The sequence below is a fragment of the Pimephales promelas genome, chromosome 5 (assembly GCF_988280905.1).
Source record: "Pimephales promelas chromosome 5, fPimPro1.hap1.1, whole genome shotgun sequence".
NCBI lineage: Eukaryota > Metazoa > Chordata > Actinopteri > Cypriniformes > Leuciscidae > Pimephales > Pimephales promelas.
The window spans coordinates 36,082,821-36,096,629 of record NC_142773.1 but is presented as its reverse complement, the minus strand read 5'-3'; the positions used below and the strand labels follow the sequence as shown (position 1 = coordinate 36,096,629).

Genomic DNA, 13,809 nt, shown 5'->3' with positions numbered 1-13,809 from the left:
TTTCAAAATGGCTCTTATGACACTTTTTGCTGTGCTAATGTGACAAACATTACAATACATGACACACAACCACAGTCGGTGGTGAGTGCATTCCTTAATTTTCTTTGTTAACATCCAACAATGGATGTAAAGTTAGCATCATTTGCTCCTTCATAACATCTGAAGGAATTGTGAATTTAAGATGATCACTGATCAATCGTGTATGACAAAGCATGACGACATAAACACGAGACAGACGTGAACGTTACTCTGAAGTTGAGCCTGAGAAAAAAGTCCTCGCGGATTTAATTCTACCCCCTTCTAAAGAACACTTTAATACCAAAGCAGCACTGAATATTGCCATCAGCATTTTTTTCCAGCCACTTTTGTGATCTCCAGCCAGATTCACAATGGCCTGAGAAGACATTCAAGAAATGAATGTAGTCGCCAGCGCGTCTTCTTTTTCCTTCAGGAGTCATTGGTGTGCGAGATCTGTTTCCACAGCAGGGTCTTGAGGTTGTTGAGAATGAGCGAGTGCTCCATCTCCATCTGCTCGGCTGAACCTTTGAGAGCCATGCAGGCGTACAGCTGCTTCTCTAGCTCTTCCTGTATATGGTACGGAGCTCCTCGAAGGAGGTAATCCTTCATTGCTCCGCAGGCCCTGGCCAGGTTGGGCTGAGTCACCTCGGCCATGCATCGGTGTTCTGCGCGGTCGCATGAAGTCCTACAGTCCACGCCGTACACGCAGTCCTCATCGTCCTCGCAGCGCTGAAGGATCATGGCCTGTTTGAAGGCCTCCTCAGCAACTACACGCCGCCCATCCACCAGCCTGAGGTCGTGTCGATCGTTGTAACCGAAAGTACTGGCTCTCATGTCGCACATTAAGAAGCTTCCAAAGGTACCGTGGAAGATGTCTTCTACAAGTTCCAGCAAGCCGATAAAGATTTTGGCCTTGCGGGGCCAGGAAGGCGTGAACCACTGGTCCATGCTTCGCCGCATGCCCGTAGGGATCCATAGTTCCATGGGCCACGGCAGACTGAGGCCGTACAGGGGGGCGTGAGGCACCCGCTCCACCACGTACAGGTCCCCGCAGAAGCCCAACAGTCTAGGTGTGTGCTCTCGGTCTTGGAGCACCACTGCCAGCAGAACCTCGTTGAGCTGCAGCAAAGCCCAAACAGACTTGGCCTCAGGGAGAGAGATTAGGCCATCTTTATTGCTGTCCGCCACTGTAAGGATCAGGCTTACCAAACTGGAGAGGTTGGCTTGCTCTCCAACTTTTGCCTGTAGGAACAAAACAAGGAATTTACTGATTTTATGAGTTTGTACTCAACTAATTGCAGTAAAAAAAAAGAAATGCCAAAGCCTATAAGGGAGCTTTAACGCCGATCCATATCAGAGTCCACCTTAAAAAGGTGTTATTGGGTATGGTACAATTCACAGCAAATATGAATGCAATAGTACCTAATCATTTGGTCCACTTAAACTGCCCCTTTTAGTTCAAACAATTGCAAGCTCGCATTCGTCCAATCAACAGACGATGAATTGAACCGAGTCCTCTCCCATGTTTTCTTTCTTCTTTTCACTTGGATGTATGTCACATTATGCAGACCGATCTCATGAAGTAGCGCGTGTATGACACGCCAATTCGTATTTCCATTTTTGGCGTGCTATCAACACGCATAATCGCTTTTCAGCGTGTTTATGAACGCCGTTGACTTAACGTTATTACTGTATATATAAATATATGATTTACCTCTACCCCGTCCCTAAACCTACCCGTCACTGGGGTTAACGGGATTTATGACTGTTCCCTTACCATTCTAGGAAAGAAAAAGATAGCTCCCCAGATGTAGATGTACATTTTGCTTCGTTTCGTGCGGACATTTGACGGCGTGTACAGACACGCGGACGTTAATGGCGTAGACATGCACGCGGATAGCTCAAAATGCGTAGAGATAACACGCCACTTGACTCGAAATTGGCGTGTATGTTTATGCAAAAGTCATGATGTCATGTTGCAATATGAAAGAATAAGTGTTGCTACGTCCATTACTTTCCGACTTTAAAGGGGCACTTGGCAACTCTAGTCATTTCTTCACTGATTTTGACTTTTGTTGTCGCATGTTTTCTCATCGAGCTCCCCCTACAGCTGTGCGGTGTATTTTTTTTAACAACACTGTCATAAAAAAACCTAACTTGCGGCACCTTCCTCCCGCTGCTCATGTGCATTTGTTATTATTGGAGTCAGCCAACTTTGGAGCTATATCTACCAAGGTGGGTAATACATCATACACAGTATCTTATAATTATCGAATTGCCATAAAGCAGTTTGTGTTTCTCGCTCGTTCTCACTCAGAACCCTTATTCATCGTCTGGTGTCGTTTAAAGCTCTTTGAAGCTGCACTGAAACTCTCATTTGGACCTTGAACCGTTTGGTTCCCATTGAAGTCCATTATATGGAGAAAATCCTGGAATGTTTTCATCAAAAACCTTAATTTCTTTTCGACAGAAGAAAGAAAGACATAGACATGCTGAAAATTATCAGCAAACGTTTTTTTTTAAAAGTGAACTTCTCCTTTAAGAGTTCCTACTAGTGGTGTGAACACGAACGGTAAAATGTTCCAAGGGGAACGATTCGTTCTTGGGGAACCACCCTGGTGGCTAGTTCCTAGATCAAACCAGTGTGAAAGCCCCCATTGTAAAAAAAAAAAAAAAAAGTATTCCAACCTTCAAATGACTGGCAACCATCTCTTTGAACTTCTCTACAGAGGTTCCTCGAGTGGGTTTGTCAAAGAGTGCGACCTCTTTCTTTGGCTCCAGTTCCTCTCCCAGCTCATAGTGCAGGACATCACTCAGCTGACACTTAATGATGCCGTCCAGGTCACCCCAGCTGCCTGTATAAACCTAAGAGTAGATGAACACACAATGTCAACATGACAGTACTGAGATGCATGTGGTGTGATGCATGTTCTGGTGCATTTAATTATGCTGCCTTCACACTATGGGACTTTTCCTGCTTCCCACTTCTGAAATCGTGATTACGAGCTTGTCGCATTCAAGTGCTTTATTGTCAGAAAGAACATGACTCATGCAGGACACAGGTTTATTCTAAACTTCATGCTGATTTGGACTCGGCTTTCGCCAAGATACGCACAAACTAAGATGTAGCTTTACAGTAAACTATGCTTCTCCATACATTTACGCTTCTTTCCATATGGTGATGTCACTCCCCTTCTGTCTGGCATTAACGGCTGCAGTGTACTTGGTGCATCAGCACACACGACGGCTGCAACTACAGTATGGTCTCTCGAGTGGACCAGCACCACAGCCGTCTGGATTGAGCCGAGTAGGGGACATCTCTAGGGTCTTCAATTGGGCACCTTCCGTCCTCAGTGTTTCGTCGACTAGCCCATGATGCCTTAAGAGGGCTCGACAGCACTATATAGAAAGCTTGCATACGATTCTGGAATTTTAGTCAAACACAGGCTATCTGTATAAAACATACAATATAAATAAATAATAATTATTTAGAAATAATAATTACTTGGTATTAACCAAGCAAGTAGCAATCTTTCTGCCCTCTGCCATGTTTAAAGTTTATTGTCTGCCCAACTTGAGAACTCGGGTATCAAAATGATCCCTGAGCATCCCAGTGGTAAATATGACTTGAGAGAGCATTCATGTCCAATTTTTTGACAAGGAAAGTCGTGTTTGCGATAATTTGGATAGCACGAGAAGGCAGCATTAGTGTTAGACTCTGCTGGAAGGTTTATTGTTGTAAAATGAATGTTTTGGCCTTTTGTCCACAGAAAATCGATATTTTTAAAGAATCTCTTCAAAGTGGATACATTTCAAAATGGCATGGCATTTTCACGTTGTAGTGTGGTATTCGGAAATGATGGTATTCTATAATGATAATGCATATTTAGCCATGTGATGCATATTGTACTGCAATGATCAGCTGAGCTTTCAATGTTCATTTTAAACGGAAAGGGTGAAGCTGATTGGTCGTTTCTTGTCATATGACTTGCGGTGTGCTTGCCCTGAAGCATTCTGAAAAGTCTCGCTGAAGTGTAAACACACCTGGAATGAACGTTAATTAAATGGACGTGGCCTTATTGCATCATACCTGATTGTTTGGCTTGGTGGAGAGGCACCTTCCAAAGTAAAGTGAGCTTTCTTCACACAGGCTGCTACAGGCAGAGCCATCAATAATACCTTTGGTGTATTTGTCACACTGTTGGAAAAGGAAGGTCCATTTCAATTAACATGTAAGTGACATTCTGTTGAATAAGTGGAAGCCTTTCAATAAGATGTTGTGTAATGTCTTAAATACCGGAGAAACATTTTCACTACATCACCAATAGGTGGGGCTGGGGGTTAGATAGTAGTACATGCATGTTTGTTTTTATCTCATTTATGGCTTAAAGGGATAGTTCACCCAGAATTCAAAGTTGCCATAATTTACTCGCCCTTATGTTATATCAAACCCATATGACATTCTTTGTTCAGTAGAACACAAAAGATGTTTTACATAATGTTTTAAGCTGCTCTTTTCAATACAGTGGCAGGGGCTGTGAAGCTTAAAAAAATGACATAAAAGCACCACGAAAGGGGCTCATATGACTTATGTACTATTCTAAAAGTCTCAGAAGCTTTGTGTGATACAAAAAAATCTTGCCCTTCACTATAACTCTGAAATCTTGTGCACAAATTCAAATATGATGAACTTTGATTGATGAATTTAAGTATCTGTCCTCACACAAAGCCATCATATGGCTTAATTCGATTCTGCTAAATGTCTTTTTATTTTCTATGGAAGAAGGGGAAATATGCATTGAGAACAACATGAGGGTGAATTTTCCTTTTTAAGTGAATTATTCCCTTTAAATGTCACTGTCCTGTTATTAGGGATGCACAAATATTAAAATATTTTGGCCAATAATCGATAAAAGAAACTAAAATAAATACAACAAGTGAATTTAGGCATCCCATCAATCATTATATTGTACAGTGTGAAAAAAATATATTAATTTTGAGATTTGCTAAAGAATACATTTAACCGTGTTAAATTATTAGTGTTTAAGAGCATCAGATGGCAAAGGTAAACTAAATGTAAAATTAGCTGCACGATTAAGTATCCAATAATTATCAAGATGACACTGAAATGAATGCAACTGTCAGAGAGGGTCGTACTCACAATGATGCTCTTGCACTCTCGTCCTCTGCACAGCTCAGTGTAAGTAGAGTATTGCACGTACACAACCCAACTACCCACAAATACAGCAAGCCACGTGAGAAAGAGATACTTCACTCGAGTGTAGGACAGACGAGCCTAAGGGGAAAGAAGCGGAAAGTAAACATAAACCTGGGTCGTGAACTTCAACACAGTCCATGCTAAAAGTAAACTCAAATCCTGACTGAACATGAGAAGTCAAATATTTACATATAGTTCATGACTCATGTCAAATTTCAAAAACAAAAAAGAGGCTGAATACACACATCAACACATTTCATCCAGTACAAACAGAAAATTTCCTGCTACAACAAGTCCAAAGAAATACACCCAACCACAATCAACAAACCACTTATTTTCTAACTACCACCCAATGGGTCATGAAATGAGCACAGACCACAATTTGATCATTCTTATCTTAACTGAAGCAAGGTCAATACTCATCTGCTACATCAACACATTTTAATTAAGTGACAGTCTCTTTGACAGACACCCAAGACTAGAGGCTTTTTTTGTTGGTTCTCTTGCACACAAGGCCTTTAAACTACAAAAAGATCGGCATGAAGCTCTTTATGCTGCAGAAATGAAAAGGCTGTGGTTACTGCGGTCACCAACGCTTTACCATGTCACTTTGGGCATTGAGTTTTACAGCAGTTTAAAGTGAAAAGCATCAGGGGGCATCACTATGTAGAGTAGTAGCTTTGTACTAGCCACTGGAAGTTGTCTTTACTGGCTATTTGTGGTGTTCTTTTGGCCTTTTTGGCTTTACTGAGAGAGTACAGGGGTCATTTGCATTAACATAGCCATTATGTTAAGACAGTGTCTTAAGAACTAGTTTGACCAAATAGCAGTGAGTTAGGAGTAATCCATCTGATGGTTCGGTATCAAATTAGACCAATGTCTGTTTTTATATAACTAACTTTAAAAAGTTATGAACATTCTTGAAGAAAAAAAATGGATGACTAGTCGTAGCAGTTTATGCAACTCGCCCCAGAGAACTATCAGAAAGGAAAAGTGCGAGAGAGAGAGAGAGAGAGAGAGAGAGAGACTCGAACTCAGGTCACTTGAAGCGCAAATATTGTTATAAATATAGTGTTTAGAGATCTATTACTACACTTTCTTTTGATCAATTTACTGAGTCCTTGCAGAATAAGCATACAAATAACAAATACATCTTACTGACCCCAAACATCCGAACAGTAGTTTAGATTACAGTAGGGCCGAATATACAACAATTGCTCAAATCAATTACTTAATTACTTGGCAAATGCTGTAAAACATTATACATTTTCAGGTCAAGTACAAAGAATAAACACAAACACTAGCTGTTATTTTATGTGTGTTTATTAAAACTGTTAGAATACAAACGGCATAATGTGGCTAAGTGTCTGCTTCTTCCACTTTGTTGCAAATGGCAAGGTACTGGCCTAGCGTAGGTGTTTATAGGCTCTACTGCATTAGATACGGGGCTACATACTAAAGCCGTGTGCTACATATGCCATTTCCATGCCTGTGTGAAAGTAATTGCTATATCTGTGGGTGTATACATGCAAACTGTGGGTGAATATACTTGAGGTCCATGTAATGCAAAGCTTAATGTGTTCTTTTTGACAGAAATAAGTCCTTGCGCTATTCTCAGTGTAAAGTCTAAACTCAGCCTGTGCATTTGCTGTTTGGAGATTTTACAATCAAAAAACATTTGGAATTACATTGCAATAAATTACAGTTAATACCTAGTCATGATCCAAGACATACTGCTTTGAAAATAAGACCAATATGTTTAAATTATGAGAACCAGCCCAGAGCAGCAACACGGACTCCTTTGCAATCCTGTTTGGTGCTACTAGTGGAAATGATTGCACACTGTGAATCAAAGTAGTAGAAGACCCATTATGTGGGCTTGAGTTGCTGCTTCTGTAATACAACAGCAAGCTCAGATTTTATTTCCTTCCATAACTCAGAAATCCCATTCACTCTTCATACGAGAAAACTGCAATGAAGCTGGTAGGTATAAATACTAGTTTCCTTCAGACATGATTACAGGTTAGTTTCCCAGAGGGACTCGGTCTTTAAAAAGTCCAAATTAGATTTGTCTGAAATGTTCTCCCTTGTGACTCCTATCATTCAACCTTTCATAATTACTCTCACATGATTTTCGGAGATCCAGACAATACAGTCCTCGCATAACTTCAAGCTAGGACTTGACTTTACTTTTCTTTTTTATCTTTAAATTGTTGATAGTAATTTAGTAATAGACACCTGTTGCTTTCCTAAATGCACAATATAAAAGTACCTGCTTTAAACCCTATGGCTCTGACAGGCCGATATTATCGGCCGATATTAGACATTTTCCAAACTATCGGTATCGGCATTTATAATGGCCGATAAATTAATATTTTAAAAATCAAATAAAAATGAACGAAACGTTTCAACCATGTCATTTGTGTTGGAGTTGTATAGTTTGTCCACCAGAGGGCACTCTACACCATCCCTGTTGGCAACACTCGTATTTAACGTGCCACGCATCCTGCGACTTGATGGAAAGAATTTAAAAAGTGCAGGTAAAGGGATAAGCAAGCTGACATTGTAATTATAAGGTAGCTTATAAGGCAATGTAGGGACTAATTATTATTTTATTTATCAGAGCTTTAATATATTTTGATGTTCCTCTGTTCTGTTGTGACAATAAAAGAAACAAGTTTCTTTTTAAAATGCATTATTATATTATTTTAAGTTAAAACTCATAAATAACTAATGTTAGGGAAATTAGTTAATGTTTTGTTGCGCGTTTCTGAAATGAAAATAAGAAAATATCGGCCGATATATCGGATTTTAAAACCAACAAATATTTGTATCGGTATCGGCCTTCAAAATCCTTTATCGTCGGGCTCTATCTGGGGGGTATTCCAGAAAGCAAGGTTAACACCATGGGTTAAAATCTCGGTTCATTAAATTAAACCAGGCTTACTCGGGGTATGCTGGCTCAAAAAACGCAAAGTTCAATCCAGAGTGTGTTCATATTGAAAGCCCAAAGACATTTTTTACTGTACACCAGATTTACCACAAAGTCTCAATGAAAAGGTATGCTAAGAATGTGTATGTAGTGCAAAATCACTCATCACACTTATGCGAGAATACCCCTGAAGTAAACTAACCCTGTGACATAAGTTTAAGTTGCTACTCAAACCCTATTGAAAATAATTAATCATGTTGTCCAGCATATGAACTTGTCTTGAACTAAAGTCGTCCAGGAAAGTCACCAAGAAAAACTCCATCCAGATGTGTGTGTGATCATGAGATGAATGTGAGCCAAAAACTGAGGAAAAAGCCAGATTCTCCGTACAAATGTCTCAGAGGAGCTTGTTTCAGATTTGTTCCTTGCTGCCAAATCACGCTAGTCTGTGTTTTATGGAGCACATGAGGGTGGTGTTCAAGTATAGAGCTGCAAATCAACCACCACAAACCTTCACATTGCAATGTATAACGTTTCCTCTCAACCTTCGCAAGCACTATCAGTGTGAAAATTAGTTCAGCAAACTGCTGTCTTGCTGCTGAAATGGCTTAATTAACTGTTTTGACTTACAAGCAGCTTCAGCCCAGAACAATTATCTAAGGAGAAGTTGTTTCACACATAAATGTAGCCCTGGGTCCATTTTCAGAAATCAATCTGACAGCCCAGAGCCAGTCTGCCAGACACAACGCTAAGGAGAACACTTTAGCTTCAGCCAACACTTTCAGCCAAACCATTCTGTCTTGTCAATTTAAAGCACTTTCTTCATGCCATCTATGCTCACATTTGCAAAACTAAAGGGTCAAACACTATTTCAAATAGTGAGGATAAAGAGAATTGCTAGAATTGAAATCCAAGAGTACTTTAGGAATGTTAAAATGGCTGAAAAACTAAATTTGAATTTTTGACCTTTTTGAATTTTTGACCTAAATTGCGCAAACATTTATAAACAAAACATCATTTATGAAACTTCTTTTAACTTTACATGGATTCAAGCATGTGACTCTGTGCAACAGTCAAAGTGCAACTTTGCTCTAGTAGGTACTGAATGCACCTTTTTTTCGAATGTGGATTTTTATTTTAAATTCAACGAATATTCGAAATTTTAATTTTAATTTGACAGCCCTAGAGTACTTTAGCATCCTTGTGCAGTTGTCACCCAAAAGCAATGCCAATTAGGGCTGCACGATAAATCATATTAGTCTCGATATCACAATGTGCCATCCGGGATAGTCACATGCGCAATAGGACTTGTAGTTGATTGGCTCCGGTTCAAATGTGATTGTTTAAAGGGGTCATGAACTGGCTTTTTAAATTTTTTTTATATTGTTGTCTGAGGTCAGCTTATGACGTTAAATTGGTTTTTAGATTCAAAAACATCAAAATGAATAAGTAATAGGCTATTTTCTACTCTAGTTTTGAGCCCAGCTGAAAAACGCTCTGTTTTTATGGGCGTTTCCCATTGAAGACTTGATAGTAAACGCCCACTGCTGTGAGTGGATAACAGTTTTGCATATTATAATGAGTTTCAACTCACTCGCTTATGCAGCGACTGTCTTCTTCCACAAACAGGCACTGCACAATCTTTTGTAAACGGTATGTTTATTGCTCGGTAGCTCGATTCGGTTTGTCATCACGAGGTAGGTCTATGTTATTTAGCTATGCATGTAATGCGCAAATCGGTGGGCAGGGCTAAACTGGCCGTGTTGAAGTAGGTGTAGATCTTCTGGTTTTATCCACCCCCGCAGTTTTATGTTTTATCGAATCTTTTCCCCCGAGTCAATTCATTCATTTCATTCATTGAATGAACCAAATGACACGAAAAAAGATTTGTTCATTTTGATAAACGAGTTCGAACAGGAGAGTCACAAACGCGCATCACAGAACAGAGCAAGGCGACCATTTGAGCTTATAAAACTTAAACTTTGTTTTTTTTTTTAAATGAGTGATCGCTTCGCTTGATGAGACCCTTATTCATCGTCTGGAATCGTTTAAAGCCCTTTGAACAGTTTGCACTGAGACTGTCTTTTGGACCTTGAACCGTTTGGTTCCCATTGAAGTCCATTGTATGGAGAAACATCCTGGAATGTTTTCATCAAAAACCTTAATTTCTTTTCGACTGAAGAAAGAATGACATGGACATCTTGGATGACATGGGGGTGAGTAAATTATCAGCAAAAGTTTTTTTTTAAAGTGAACTAACAGCAAAGCAGAATGATAGTGTTAGAATCACAAGAGCAAATTTTTGTCCCAACTGATGAACTACAAACACTGACAGCCAATCAGAATGCATCCGACTTTTAAGGGCTTGAACATTTCAGACTGTACCTCCAGTGTTTCAGGAGGAAAGTCCTCTATAAGTGACTTCAAACTTGCGTTCAGACTTGGTTTCATTCTCTTAAAAAAACAAATCAATTCACAATGGATAAAAACATCTGCTGCCGTACACTTTATTTTCCACAAATCAGTGGCCCATCACACCATCAACACTAAAGAATCTGATGCCACATGCTCCCCTATCCCTACGGCCTGCTGCTTTCCAGACTAGAGTCAGCATTCCTGCATGGAAGCACCAGCTCTGGCACTGTCAGCACAGAGACCAAGTCAATTCATCATGCTGCCGATTCCTTCTGTGATTCACTCGGCCACACACACCTTCATCTTGTTTTTGGTACAGCTGTGAGTATGACAAACTCTACTTCCATGCCATTTTACTTCAGTTCATGTGCGATACAACATTCATCACTGTAAGTACTGCCAGATATAAACTTTTTATTAAGGATATGACCCTTGGAAACAACTTTCATTTTGGAGGACATTTACTAACCATATAAAAATGGTCGATTTGTCAAAACTTGTTTCAATTTAAAACAAAATCAATATTTAGTTTGTTAGCACACAGTCTTGTGGTGAACAATTAATCTGTGCAAATTAATCCACAGAAAAAAAATTGTCTTCAGAATCTTTAGTCAAAATCACAAAAAAAAAAATTAAGAACAACATTGATAATAATAATAAATATTTTTCGACATCGATCATAATAAGAAATGTTTCCTGAACAGCAAATCAGCACATTAAAAGGATTTCGGAAGGATCAAGTGATCAAGCCATATACAGAATAAATACAATTTTAAATAATAATATTAAAATATATAATAATAATAATAATAGTTAAATAATAAAATAATAGTTATAAAATGTATATAATAAAATAATAGTTATTTAATATGTGAAAAATATTTTACATTTTCTGTATAATTTTTCTAATTTTAAGCTGTAATGATTTTCATAATATTACTGTTTTACATTAAAAATATTGTTTCTTAAAAGTGAACTCAATTTATTTCTACGATCTCAATTTAATATTGGAAGGCACTCCAATGTTTGGAGCATTTAATATATATATATATATATATATATATATATATATATATATATATATATATATATATATATATATATATATATATATATATATATATATATTTGTGTTTATTTATATATTGTATTGTGCTTTATTTTATTCTTTTATAATATATCAACACAGGTAGACAATTATCTGTGTTAGATACATATTTGCTAAAGTCACGAATATTTAATTATGATTAGCAACATTCATGCATTAAATTTAAGGGACACTTTCACAAGGATTAGTGTTATACCAAAGCACAAAATGTGCAAAGAACATATTTATAACTAAGGAAAATATGATATCATAAAAGGTGTACACAATGGTTAAAAAAATAGCTAGCTAAACAAATTGGAACTGGATTGACTGCTTTTTCAGAAACATGCTCACTGAGCTTGAGTACAAAGGTCCGGAGTCTACAAAACCTTATAGATATGATATTATCTATCTCTAATAATAATCTCAAAATATCAAACTTGGTAATATTTTAACTCAAATGGTTAGTGTATTTAAAAAGTAATCTTTTCATCTGTAATTCATATGTGATTTTTGAATTCCATTTATATGTAAATTAAACAAACACTGCACATGTGTGCAACCCTAAGCCTGGCTTCTGTTTAAGCTCCTTAGTCCTGTTGTGGAGTTATACAGGCTGACATGAGACCGTTTTAACTTCGTCAAGAGAAGGGGATTAATCTCACAGCAGAAGCCCATGGCAACCCAGTCCTCTCAAGGGTAAATGGAGAACTTATTTCCATAAATAATAACTAGGAATTCCCTAACCACCATATGCCTCTAACGTATTTTTAACTGCTTTTCAAAAGCGAGAGTTACGAGACCTGTCACACAACAACGGTCAATAGCTGATTTAAAGCAGATTAAAACAGCAGCTGCACTCGTTAAAAACAATATATATATATATTAAATATAAAATAAATTATCTCGGTTTTAAAGGTCATTCACATTGCTCCGTTCATTCTCACCAATTCATTCGCACCAAGCATTCGCGGAGATAGTAGGTAGCATTTTATTTCAGCGTAAAAATGGGCTACTGCTGCATGCATTTTCAAAAGCATTATTACCTGAAAGTGGTAAGTCTTTGACAGCCAGGCCCGTGAAAACAGACCCCTCGCCATTGCAGAAATGGATCATCTCAAAGACTGTGAGCTATCTAGAGCAGTCTCCATATGCCGAATAAGAAAATGAAATAATCTTCAACGAACTTCAAGTGATTCGGCTCGCGCGACACATGACGTGTATACTGTACTCACGGCCAGCCGATATCCTTGTATGAATAGACTCCCCGAAGGATACTGTGTAGATTTACGCGTTGTGTTAAGAATTCATGTTATTCGGTTCGTCAGCGTTGGTATCCAGCGTCACTTTCAAGTGCAGCTGTTATAAAGCAGCGAGACAGCAGCATGTCAAGGGCGCAGGCGTACACATACAATTTCTGCAGCCCGACCTAATGTAGGGCTAGTGCTTTTTTTCCTTGAGCAAATTGTGCGTCATGTTCACTGGCGCCCTCTATTGAACACCATGCACATAATACATATTTCGTATCATATGCAAATTCAAACACTTAATAGTCATAAATGCTAACATAGTTGCAACGTGCAATATAAACATGGACAAAAATGTATTTGTCACGTCTGTATTGCCTATATTATTTGTTTTATTATGTAGTTTAGTATGAGCCCGAAAGTTAGGCCTATATATTTAATTGAAATCTATATTTGAATTGTAGGCCCTATGTATTATTTTAGGAAAGAGTCTTTGGCTTGCTTTCATTTCTGTAAACTTTTTCATTTCTATTTTTGCCCAGTGCTAAAAGTTAGGCTATCTTGAATATTTTAAACTGTGTTTTGTTAAGATTTAATAAATGCTTGTATAGAGAAGGGTTATTATGATTAAGTACCATGTAACACTATGGCCCTTCAGCTTTTTGCACGCATTTTGCTGAAAAACATTTGTTTTGATTGTGCTGCTGGCTCTTGATTGTGCGTAAGATGTAGTTTCACATCGAAACGTTAGTCAAGTCCAGTGTTGTGCAAGTTACTTCCAAACTGTAATAGGCTACATTAGGTATTACTTGTTACTGTTATTTAAAAGTAATTCATTACCTTACAATATTACTGTCTCAGAATTGTAATGCGTTACATTACTCATGTATTA

At 38.1% G+C, this 13,809-nt stretch overlaps 1 protein-coding gene across 1 annotated transcript; it reads right to left on the bottom strand.

The window, feature by feature from the left end:
• Nucleotides 1–297: 297 nt before the first annotated feature.
• dipk1aa (divergent protein kinase domain 1Aa) lies at nt 298–13,120 on the bottom strand. The gene is made up of 5 exons (XM_039676859.2): nt 12,717–13,120; nt 5,180–5,314; nt 4,109–4,216; nt 2,707–2,883; nt 298–1,260 (listed from the first exon to the last, which is right to left on the bottom strand). Exons 1-5 carry the CDS (start codon nt 12,768–12,770, stop codon nt 448–450), a joined length of 1,287 nt encoding a protein of 428 aa, XP_039532793.2. The 5' UTR covers nt 12,771–13,120; the 3' UTR covers nt 298–447.
• Nucleotides 13,121–13,809: the final 689 nt, after the last annotated feature.

Bases quoted from the DNA above. Each gene is read 5' to 3' on its own strand.
- dipk1aa (XM_039676859.2), bottom strand. From the start codon at position 12,770: ATGGCGAGGGGTCTGTTTTCACGGGCCTGGCTGTCAAAGACTTACCAC. The intron at 5,315-12,716 runs GTAATAATGCTT...CTTTCCCCTTAG, and splicing joins CAAAGACTTACCACTTTCAG to GCTCGTCTGTCCTACACTCG. The intron at 4,217-5,179 runs GTGAGTACGACC...CTTTTCCAACAG, and splicing joins GAGAGTGCAAGAGCATCATT to TGTGACAAATACACCAAAGG.